This window comes from Erpetoichthys calabaricus, chromosome 18, assembly GCF_900747795.2.
Source record: "Erpetoichthys calabaricus chromosome 18, fErpCal1.3, whole genome shotgun sequence".
Taxonomy (NCBI): domain Eukaryota; kingdom Metazoa; phylum Chordata; class Cladistia; order Polypteriformes; family Polypteridae; genus Erpetoichthys; species Erpetoichthys calabaricus.
In genome coordinates, this window is record NC_041411.2 from 74,768,789 (window position 1) to 74,781,557 (window position 12,769).

General features: G+C 40.8%; 1 protein-coding gene across 1 annotated transcript in view; it reads right to left on the minus strand.

The window, feature by feature from the left end:
* The window catches only part of arhgef3 (Rho guanine nucleotide exchange factor (GEF) 3), a 59,682-nt gene extending 47,863 nt beyond the window's left edge, over positions 1 to 11,819 (minus strand). The window contains exons 1-2 of the mRNA XM_028824029.2: positions 11,663 to 11,819; positions 7,825 to 7,884 (exon numbers count right to left, since the gene is read on the minus strand). Of these exons, the coding sequence (XP_028679862.1) occupies positions 7,825 to 7,884; positions 11,663 to 11,695 (93 nt within the window). The 5' untranslated portion in view covers positions 11,696 to 11,819. The remainder of the gene's footprint in view (positions 1 to 7,824; positions 7,885 to 11,662) is intronic.
* Positions 11,820 to 12,769: the final 950 nt, after the last annotated feature.

Consider the following 12,769-nt stretch of genomic DNA (forward strand, 5'->3'; position numbering starts at 1 on the left):
AAAAAAGAAATGGTTTAAGGAACATGAACTACAATAAGCCATAAACCCTCCATAACCAAGAACTAACAATAAAACTTCAATTGATGCAATTTTTTTATATCACATAAGCTGAAAACTGGTGTCAATGAAAGCTACTTCAGTCACCACAAGGCTATTTGGGCTCTATTTTTAACAACATGATACTGCAAAATTACCTTAAAAATGATGGAGTGAGTTGTAACTGGTCAGCCAGAATTTCACTTGGCAAGTGCCCTAGAGATGTTGTCGCAGGTATGGGGCTTAAAGCTACTTTAAACTCTGAGACAAGCTGAGTTTGGATTCGGTGCAAGGGCTCACCTGGCTCATCAAGACACTTCTCCCATCTGCCAGCAGCATAATCTCAAAGGTTATGTCATCTAACATCATTGTTGTGACAGGTTAAAAGGTTCGGGATGACGTCCATGTCTCACTTTTTTGTGGCTTGTGATGAGAGAGGTCCGTGGCATTGGATGATTTTAACATAAAAACTGAGTGCCGGGGCTTCTCAGAATGAGTGAGTTCTAGCAGGTCAGCCAGAAGTGCATATGGCGAGTGCCCTACTCATTTAGTGTAGTTAGCCCACATGCTTTGATAATAAGTAAAAAAAATAGTGTCAATGGTCGTTCTGTACTATCAATTCTAAACTCTTCACACATTATCACTTTTAATTTGAGTCAAATAAATTTTAATCAGTCCAAAGATCAAATTTACAAATAATAATGCAGCTGACTCATGGTACATGGTTTTTTTTTTGTACTTTAAGTTAAGGTTGCTTCCCAGGAACTACAAAAATATTTTAAAAATCTAACTTGCTAGTCTTGTTTTCAGATTATCTCCTCAAAACAACTTGCTCTCTTGCTCAGATAAATAACTGATACACATCATATAAACTGAGTTGCTTTTTTCTTTCCTGACCCCACGTTTTTTTTTTTTTAAGCACACATTTAAAGCACATGTTTTTGAAAATAATCTAACCTCACATCAGGCAGGGAAAACAGAGATGAATATAAGATCTACTATTTACGGATTACCCAGAGAAGACTTCCAGTTCCACAAAGCCTGTCTTACATCCTAACTTTCAACTCACTGAAAACATTTCAACAGAAAAGAGGAAAATCTTATAGAAAAGAAAATTTAGTAATTTGTTTCTCAGTTCTGCTTCACATAAAATATTTAGGAAGAACTTCAAGACTTCAAAGCTTTTCTGTCCTGATGAAAACTAAATGGCGACCTCTGCTGGATCAGCCTGTTTCAACAGTCTCAATTCAAATCCAAAGTCAACAGCATGTCAGAAGGGGTCACACAAGTGTGATGCAATTGGACAGAGCTGACATCTCCCTGAGCCGAGCATGCATCCAACTCAGGGATGTGAGCTCAGGTCCTAGAGGCTGCTCCACCCTTATTAATAATAATTTATTACATTTATACGTATAGTGATTTTCTCACAACTTAAAGCACTACCACCCTTCTACTGGGGTGGAGGAAGTGAACCCTCTGTAGCCAATGGAGCATTGTGATTGTGAGAGGATGGTGCCAATTATTCACTTGTACACTTTGTTCCAGCTTCCCACACATGATGCCTGTTGTGCAAGCATTGCTATGGGTACACATTTACATCTGTGAGGCTTGATAAACCTATATAACATTTTCAAACTTACCTAATCGAATTCTTTGGTTACAAGGAGCCAATGTCTATTCTGTTAGTATTGAGTAATAAAAGACAGGGACCATACCTGGATGAGGCACAAGATCATTGCAGGTCCCACTTACATACACATTCAAAGTTGGTTACTAACTTAACCAGTATATCTTTGGGATTGATGAAGAAGACCATAATATACAGAGAAACATGTAGACACAGAGAATACAGCATATGTAGACAGCACACAGACCTTGGATTTGAAATTAGGAAGCTGCATTCATGAGCAAACAGTACTAACCCATGCACCAACTTGCCATATACTTCATAACTTGTATAAATCAAACTAAACCCATACTGTGAACACACAACTTATTAAAATGATGCATCAGTGACAACCACTGAGTTCATTTACATATGGCAGCCTCTGCATTGCTCAGAGAAAACCTTCTATGAAATGTAACATAACATAATTTAACATGACGTGACATGATGCAGCATGGCATGACATAACATTCTCAAATACAGTTGACCCAGGGTCAGGGTCAAGGGTAGCCAGAGCCTGTCTCAGGCACAAGGTAGGAACCAACTCTGGACTGGATGCCAATGTACTAAATACATAAATTATTGTTGACATAAAATAACAAACACTAACAAGGGACACTTCCTGAACTGTCATCATTAAATCATTTACCTTACAAACCATTTGCCAAGAACTCCATCCCACTCTGCATTCAAGTCACTTTCCAAGCTGACAATGGCTGGCTGATTGGCTAAGGGTGTGATGTGCATCACATAGTGTGGCAGAATAAGATCTTTAATCATAGAACTGAGCTGAATGAGCAGACAAATGAACAGATGAGTGACAGTGACATCCCATTAAATTTGACAGAATGGCGTATGCTCTGTGGCACTTAAAATCCTTGTGACCCTCTACTCTCAGTTGAGTATTTATACATGAAATGAAGAATAATTATAATTTTTGATCACAAATTTGCTGTTTCATCACAGATTTTTTCATCTTTCCCTTATGCTATTTGTTGGTTACCCTTCTCATGCTAGTATTTAGCATTGGATGGAGTTTAACATCTGCCTTGGGCTGCATTCCCAAATAACGTGATCCAGATGTAATAAGAACCATCATGCTCTGTAAATTTCAGATAGCCTATGAATATCTGTGGTTCACAAAATTAAAAGGATGCTGCCCCTCAACAAGGACACACCGTGGCCCTTTCTAAAATGGATGTTCACACGAGGTGTCCCTGAGACAGCTGACTTTCCCTTAACCATTGACATTTTGTGGCACTAAGGGATTGTCATTATTAGGAGGGTCTCTAACTAAGAGATGTTCAGCAATACTCCAGGAAATGTTAGCGTCATACCTTAGTCAACCAAATACGCCAAATGTTTGAACCTTTGGTTCTTCATGGGCTGAGCAGGATTGCTATTATGACAACATGTGATCACAACAGGGTAAACTTACCTTTTCATAGTGTTATTAAACATATACAGCATTGTTAGGATCCATTTATGCTAATCATTTTCGAACTGATTTGTTTTATTGTGTTTTGAAACAAATCTTTTACCTTTATGTGTATGCTGATAATTATCTAATTAGTAATTTGTAGTAATTGCATTTTACCTGTGAACTTGCACTCAGTGAAGAGCACTATATTAAAATAAACTAAATCAAACTGATTTTAATGTACTAAAGCTGGTGGCACATTTCACGTCTTCTAATCAGAGGGACTATCAAACATGACTGTAGTCGCTGATCTCGTCACCTGAGTAAGTCAGATTACACTACTAGAAATTGTAGGCAATGACAAATAAATTGATTTCATAACAACTTTCCAGCACAGTTTCATATTTCCAGAGTATCACAAGCTTACCCATTTTTCTTACAGCCAGTTAGTTAACCTGTATAAATGCTTTCCAGGTATAAACAAATTCAGCCACAATCTCACCCTTTTTGTTCTTTTTCTATTCTGTCATGGTATGTAAAACACAAAATATGAGACAAATAAGCCTCTCATCTGTTTATGAGGTCCAAAACACCTGTGTGTCTTATTCGTTATAGGTAGATTACAGTGTATATATTGTACTTCTGGCTAAGCTCTAATTGGTTATTAATTCTCACATAAATCTGCAACTATGACTTAAAACTGAACTAAACTGGTTTAATTTTGTCAGAGTGAGTCTTATGATGGTTGGACTGAGTTTCTGGGTTTGTCACACTAAATGACTGACAATCACAGGAATACACTGTGGCTGCCTCCAACTCGCTAAGATGATGTAAATGAAGTCAGTGACTGAAAAAAGCTGGAAAAATTGTGTAATGTAACAGGGTCTTAAGCCAGCTCACATTTAGCAGGTGAGTTTACCTCACCGTGGTAGGAGGACATTGATCTTTTGATCAAAGATCAAAAAGTGACAAAAGCAGCTTGCCATTTATCACAGTGGTAAATTTTCTGATACCACCCACTTAAAACCCAAAAAGCCAGAAGGACCATAAGCTCCCATATACCCATTCTGAAGATCAAGACTACGTAAGCCTTTGTCATTTTTTTCAAGGCAGGTTTCTGGATTCTTTCAACACTCATTTGGACATCACCATTATGGAGGCCCTTATCAAACTCTGCCACTCTCCCAGGAGCAGGTAAAACCTGGGTGGGCACTTGATGCCAGAGGAGACAGCTCCAGTCACCTTGAATTTTGAGTTAAAAAAAGTGGTAAGCATAGTTGTATTTGACCAGTGGGCCATAGGTGCTGGTTAGCAACACAAATCAGATAGCAGGATTAATCACTTGGACTGAAGAAGGCAAAAAAATGCCACAATAAGACTTTTTCTCACTCCTTTGTTACTATATTCTCATTTGCTTTTCAAACTGTTTCAAAATGATATGTATTGACAAAAGGCGCACTACCAAAGAAAATTTGATTGACTGATGGATTATACTAGGAAGACCAGAGATGACACAATCCTATGGTGGAAACTATTCAGCATGAACTATGCCTTTCATCTATAAATGTGGCCCTTTACACGAGGTATTAACATTCTTTCTGGTGATTCAATAATGAAATTGTTAAAAAAATGAATCACTTAGACGGCATTCTGTGAAAGTTAGAAACAAATGTGTACTCTGGCTACATACTGTATAACACAAGTGTAAATACAAATATATTTTCTGTTCACATACAACAGGCATGTGTGCAAAATCTGATTTGGTCTTGAAGTGGGAAAGGTGATTTTCATTCTCTCTGAAGACAAGGCAGACATTGGAGGTACAATTTAGTGCCAGTTGTAAATGTAATCTGGCTAAATTATACAAACAATCTAGATGCAAAATGAATTTTAATGGCAAGTGTGAAGGGGGCCCATTTATTGATACATCTATTGGCTACATACATAACATGAAAACAACAGTGAACATGCCTACACAAAGCTCAGAGTTAATAGGAAATCTCTGCATGGGGCTCACTTACTCCATTACTTAATGTCCAAAAAAATGGATGGATGGGACAGATATGTGATGAATAGGAGTTGACATCAGCCATTGCAGAGGCCTGTAATCACTACCAGACAGCAACCATAGAAGCCTCTCGTCTAGCATCCTGCTTTCCATGACACTCACAACGCTTTCCCAGCAAATGAAAGGCAGGAAGCAGGAAGTGCGTTAGCGTGCAGGAGAGCTTCGTAAATGCTGCGCTATTTCAGGATGATCGGGTGGAGTCTGCCCTCCAGAGCACACTTCCTTCCCGGTCCTTCTCAAGAAAAACATTGAAAAGAAGAAACAAACTTGCGTTGCTAAGAAGCCAAAAGAAGAGGTGCACCTTGTTAAAGCGGGACACCAAACGAAAAGCATCATGTTGAGAGTGGGCAATGTGGTGGTGCATTGCTTCATGCTACTGCCTCCAATCTTCATGAGACTGGGTTTACGTCCAAGCCATGTCTGTGTGGAGTCTGAATGTTCTCCCTTTGTCTATGTAAACTTTCCTTCTACATCCTAATGACTTGTGTGATTGCCGGATTCCATTAAGTTTGTACAGTGTACTTCACTGAATATAGGCTAAGTGAGCTTGCACAGGTGTGCCGCTATAGTGCAGTGTTTTACTGTTTGTTTGACCTAGGTTAAGTGCCATTTTATTAGCTCAATCAAATTTCAATATGCGCTCATCATGTATGAGATATGGTGAGTTGATGGAGGAGAAGAAAAAAACAAAAACACCAGTCACCAACATTATGGCAGAAAATACATCACCAGTCAATTATAACAAGCAAAATGACAGATCTGGTGACCAAGCCCAATTGGCACCTGCTATTGGCTTTCAGTTCTTAAAGCCTAATTGTGGGTATATTTGTGTTTCTTGCAATGGTGCCTGCTCTAGGGTTCACGTCTGCTTGCACTTGGTTGTGAGGCGTTTTAAATGTTTCTAGGTAACTTTCCTATTTTTTTAATGCACTTTGGAAGTAGCCTCAAGCCATCTTCTGCTTAGCAGGTAATTTTTCCTCACTGTGGTAGGAAGAACTGACATAGAAAGATCAAAAAGTGACAAGGCTATAAACACTTGGCTGCCGCCAGTCACTTATCACTGTTGTAACTTTTCTAATTCAACCTGCTTAAAATGCTAAAAGCCAGAAGGATCACAAGGCCCTATATACCCATGCTGAAAATCAAGATCAAGTTAGCCTTTGCTGTTTTGTTTCAAGGTTGGTTTCTAGACTCTCTCGGCCACTCTCACAGGAGCAGGTAAAACCTGGTGGGCACTTGATGCCAGAGGAGACAGTTCCAGTCACCTCATAGAGTAGTTAAAATAGATGGTAAGAGAAGTTGTATTTCACTGGTGGGCCCTATGTGGTAGTTAGCAACACAAATCAGCAGAATAAGTTGCTTGGACAGAAGAAGGTGAACAATACCATAAGATGTTTTCTCACTCCTTTGTTACTATATTCTTGTTCGTTTTGTAAACTTTCAAAGGTGGTACTTGTTGCCAAATGAAAAAATAGCAAAGAAATCCCTCAATCCTGTGGTAGAAATTGATCAGCACACAAACGTTATGACTCTGCTCTGTATCAATATATGTCTCCTTTTACACCTGGTATTAAAATTCTTTTTTGGTGATCCAATCATTAAAGTGTTAAAAAAAGAATTACTTCCACTGCATTCTGAAGTAGTTAGAAACAGAGAGCAACCACATATTGTATACCACAAACGTGTTTTCTGTTTACATACAACAGGCATATATACTATAAGCAGAATCTGATTTGGGGAAGGTGATTTTGACTGACATTTGAAACACAATTTAATGACAGGGTTTAAATGTAATCCTGCAAATTTTTATGTTATTTTACCTGTAAATTTGTTACAGCACTCAGTGAAGAGTGGTATGCAAAAATAAGTAGGAACTGACTTTTGCGACATTTATCTACGCATCCTTGCTGTAATCTGTTCACACACCCCAGCTTTCTGTCATCTTATACTGTGGCACAAGGAACCTTCTGCATTATTTATTTTATTAACAGACAAAACAAATATATTTATAAAGTGCCTTTTTATAGAAAACAGCATTCCTGAGAACTTTATAAGTACAGATACATCTTATAACCGTTGACGCTTTTCTTCAGGGTCAGAAGTAAGAAGTGAACTGCTACAGTTTTGGTTTAAAGTCCACTTATGTATCTGTTCTGACACACTGCCAGTCTTATTTGCTCCTATTAGTATAATAATTGGAATATGACTTTTACATAAGAGGTAAAGCATTAGACTAAAGCTATACCATTCTTTTTCCCTGGCCAAGTATTCCCCATCCAGTATGGTTGCCCATTTGTCAGTTTTCTATAAAATGTTCCATAGTAATCCTTGTAGCTTTAGCACACACAGAGAGAGAGTGCAGCTGCCAGATGGCCTTGCACACTGCAATAATCATGATATATTTAAACAACCTGACACCTCATTCTAAAACTTCTTAGTGGTCTCTTTGTCCCCACTCTGTCCTCAAAAAAAGACAAAGGTTCACTTCACCACAGTTCTTCCAATACTCATGACCATTTCCCCTCGACATACATAACCTTTTCCTTAAAAAATCAGTATGTCTACCACACAGAGTTAATTTTGAGTCAGCTTTCACATGAAGAAGGTCAAGAGGAAGCACTGGGTGCTACTTACGCCAGGCTCCAAGCTGCAGAGGCTGAAGGAATCCTCATCCCTCTTCTGCGTCCGCTTTTTCTGTCAGAGAGCAAACAGACATCAGAGGTGTGAGTGGTTTGCCCGTGTTGCACCCTTCCCTGCACCATCAGACCACCACACTAACACTTACAGACCCCACATTTCCATTCTCTTCCTGCAACACAAAGCTGACCATGCATGGGGGGGGGGGGGGGGGGGGGGGGACGGCACTCACCCCTCATTAACAGGACTATTCCTGGGCATAAATGAGTTAAAAAAACACTTGTAGCCCAAGCCCGTGGTGGCTCCCAAATCACACAAAAAAGAAGGGTGGGTGTCCTAAAATAGGTATACTGCTTGAAGCCCCCCCAAAAAAAGAAGGCATTGCATTTATATAACATTTTTCAAGACACTCAAAGCACTTTACATAGAGAAGAGGGAGCCACTTCAACCACCACCAATGTGCAGCATTCACTTGGATGATGCAGCTGCCGCCATTTCACACAAATACACACACCGCACATTAGGGATGATAGAGATAGTTAGCCAGTTAGAGATGGGGTGTGGTTAGGAGGCCAAAATCAGTAGGCCATGGGGGGCAATTTACCCAGGCCATTGTGAAACACCCTACACTTTACAAAATATGCCAAGGAATTTTTTATAACTATAGAGAGTCAGGACCTTGATTTTACATCTCATCTGAAGGTCACTGCCATTTTTGCAACACAATGTCTCAGTTGCTGTGCTGGGGCATTGGGATCCACAATTAGACCACGGGGTAAGTGCCCCCTACTGGCCTAACCAAAATCTCTTGAGGGCAGCAACCCAAGATTTTTCTAGAAGGTCTCCTATTCAAGTACTGGCCAGGCCCAAACATGCTTAGCTTCAGGTGGATTACCTGTTCAGAAGTGCATGTGGTATAGCAGCTGGCAAAGAAAAGGCTAGAAATGGACCTGCTTACTATGATCAGAGAAGCAGGGTCAAGCAAAACATACTGTAAAATAACAGAACGTCCTTGGCTGGCTTAATCTAACTATAGTTACAGGGAGCCGGAAGCCTATTTCGGCAGCATTGATTGAAAGGTAGGAGCCAACCCTGCATAGGACACCAGTCCATCAGAGGGCCCAATGACACACACCCAAGGGGTCATTTTACAGTCACCAATTAAACTAACTCAAATTTTTATGAATGTGGGTTTAAACCCCATACAGCTGCAGGGAGAACATGCTGACTCCACAAAGACAGCAACCAGTCATCGGCTTTGAACCCAGGATGTTACGTGTTTGAGGCAGCATCATTAACATTTGTGGTTACAAACACACTGCTCTTATTCCTTATACTTCTGTATTGAGTAATACAAACACAATGCGATAAGCATGTTCAGCTTCTATGCTGGCATTAGTAGTGATGCTAATTCATCATTTTATTATTTCTCAGATGTTGCTTTTCAGCTTGGACTGTGACTTCAGCACAGTTTACTGCAGGGTTAATAAATGAGGGAGGTTTTTATTACAGCATTTTCACTTGGCCACCATATACTCAGAACTAAAAGAAACTGCAATTGCTTGGAATGAATTCACATTAATTCCAAGTGCCTTTGTTAGGGGAACTCCTTTGAGATCTCAGTGGAATTTTAATGTGGCAGGCCATTGTGGTGCTTATAGTTTTTTTTTTTCTGTAATGCTTTATTTACCTGCAGTGGGTTGGCACCCTGCCCAGGATTGGTTCCCTGCCTTGTGCCCTGTGTTGGCTGGGATTGGCTCCAGCAGACCCCCGTGACCCTGTGTTTGGATTCAGCGGGTTGGATAATGGATGGATGGATGGATGCTTTGTTTACGAGGATCTATTAATTTATTCCTGGAATAAATCTGAAAGAGGAAGATTCATTGTGACTTTGTGCATAAAGTTTTCATTTATAGATAATAGCCTCGGGATGCCCTCTTTTGCAGACTGGTCTAATTTGCCATTAGACTGGGGATTGCTGTCACAGCAGTATCAGTCTGTTTGACTTGGCAGTATGTATTTCACATTAAAAAAATAGAATAACACAACATTCTCTAACCAGTTCAAGATCAGTGGGGGACAGAGAATATTCCACCAGCATCGTTTGCAAATCAGATACCAGCCCATTCATTACATGGCACTGAAACAGTCTCAGAAAGGGCCAGTTTGAAATGGCTAGTTAACCTAAGACATGTTTTTATGGGTATTGTATGTTATCAGGTGTACCCAGAAGACATCCCACAATGATGTGGGAAGAACATGAAAGCACCACAATTCCAGTGTGATGGAACCATGAGGGACCATTGCTAAATGTGCCACCCCTTGAAGAAAATGTATGTGCCAACTTTGGTTACGCTGCCACTAGCAATGGCTTGACAGTCAAAACCTGCATAGCATAACTAAAATAAAGGTGAACCTGTACCAAATATTTTATAAAAATTGTATTTTATTATTTTAAAAAACATATTTTGTTTTTAATGATCTTGATTTACACGGTAGTCATGCAGTGGTTAGTGATCCAGTTTCATGTGTCCAGTGTCCTAGGTTCAAGTGATATACTCTGTTATTGCCTGTGTTGAGCGTGCATATTCTCCCTGTGTCTTTATGGATTTTCATCCCACATGCCCAAGGTTGTGCAGTTTTGGTTAACTGGTGTCCAGCATTTTGCACCACCTCTGTATTCATTGGTCTCTGTTTCATAAAACACCTTTTGTGTGACCAGATTAGTCTTGCCTTATGGTTGGACAGGTTTGACTATTAACATTAAATGCACATTGTGATTATATTCTTCAGAATGCCTTATTCAGAAGTCACTTGCTCTATTTTTTCATGAGCCTGCAACAGACTTTGCCCATCAAAAATTACCTTGTTGCTTTTAAAGGTTACCCTAATTCCTTTCTATATAGCTCCTTATATGTTGACCAGTTAGAATTACACAATGCAAAAGGACTAGAGGTACATATTCCCTTAAATGGCACACTTATGAGAATTCAAAGAAAGACAAAGTAATCAACAGCGAGTCACCTCAGACAAAAGAAACCCAGGAAAATCATAAATGGTTGTTTGTGCTGAAGTCTGTTTCAACACAAAGAAATGACAAAACAGCTCTGAAAAAATAGAGATGCACAGGAAGCAAGAACTGATCATACATCATGGCGCTGAAGGAAGCCAACAAGGTGTTATTCTCACTCTGGTAGCATTGTTACTGGTTTTGCTGTTAGTTCAGAATCCAAATTACAAAGCATCAAAATGCCGCAAAACAAGCTACTCAGGATGTGGTCAAGCCGTCTCTCTTTCGTCTGCGTGACATCGTACCTCAAAGTGTGACAGAGGTCTTGATGTGGAAGAGGGCCAACCTGGAGCGTTCACAGTAAAGACATGTACTTTGTTCCTCTCAGAAGTGGGATGATCAGGGTCCCCTGAGGTGTCCCATTACAAATCATGGAAGGTCGTCTCATTGTTAGGTGGAGCTTGACCTGGATGGTTCTTCTGTCATCTAATTCAGATGAGCTTTAGAACAGAAAATCACAGAGTGTGCTGTGACCCACAGGTAACACCCAAGGTTTGTAGGGGTCTGGCCTGCCATCCTTTAGTTAACCCATTATACCAGCTGGCATTCTTCTTGAGATGGTACAGGATGCCACTGGGTCTTGTCACACTTTGGCTCCGGCTGCTCAAACCTGACAAGTACCGCAAGTTCACATCCTGTTCAAACAGCAGCTGTCGACATGCCGTAAAAGAAGGCTTCGAGCTCTTAATACTCTGAACTTGTTAGTCCACCGAGTGTACCCCCACTCCCCACTTCCCCCACCAGTCGATACCCTGGCACACTCACCTTGAGGTACGCAAACAGACAACACCACACCATAAGGGCTGAGCGGCGGCACGACGGCCTCCTCACTGCGCTGCGCCGCTTTGTGCTGCAGTGCTTGCCGTCCGTCCTGCTGCTCCTTCAGCTAAACAGGATGTGTAGGGGAAGTCAGCACAGGAGCCTGTGCTCTTAGGGACGGAGTCAAGTAGTGTGCATGAGAGTGTGATGTGATCATTGAGTCACATTGACTTGCAGAAGTTCTCATTGTGACCACAGCTGGCCTATAAACACAGCAACACTGTTTGCCACAAGAGTAAACTCCATATACAGGTACATCAGATGACAACCAGAGACTGCTTCTTTTATTTGTCCGTTTTCCTTTTATGTATACTCAACACAACAATAAACATCTATTTCTTCACATCTATTTCTGTCCCTCTAATAAATGGGGACACTGCTTAGTGGCCACTTTATTAGGTACACATGTCAAGCACTGGATAGGACCAGGGTGGGGTTTACCTCATATTGAGACACAGGCGCGAAGGATTTCTGGGCCCTTAACCCCCACTGCACTATAGCCACCCCCGCCAAGTCATATCACATAAAAAGAATTTTACTAGTATAAAGGTACACAAAAATCTAATAATACATTGTTTAGGGAGTGATGAGAAGCAGTACCTGTATAATATTATTTTAGAACAATAATTACTATTATAATTGATTAATCAAAGTAATTTCTGGGCGGCACGGTGGCGCAGTGGGTAGTGCTGCTGCCTCGCAGTTGGTAGACCTGGGGACCCGGGTTCGCTTCCCGGGTCCTCCCTGCATGGAGTTTGCATGTTCTCCCCGTGTCTGCGTGGGTTTCCTCCGGACGCTCCGGTTTCCTCCCACAGTCCAAAGACATGCTGGTTAGGTGGATTGGCGATTCTAAATTGGCCCTAGTGTGTGCTTGGTGTGTGGGTGTGTTTGTGTGTGTCCTGCGGTGGGTTGGCACCCTGCCCAGGATTGGTTCCCTGCCTTGTGCCCTGTGTTGGTTGGGATTGGCTCCAGCAGACCCCCGTGACCCTGTGTTCGGATTCAGCGGGTTGGAAAATGGATGGATGGATGGAAGTAATTTCTGGAATATTCCCA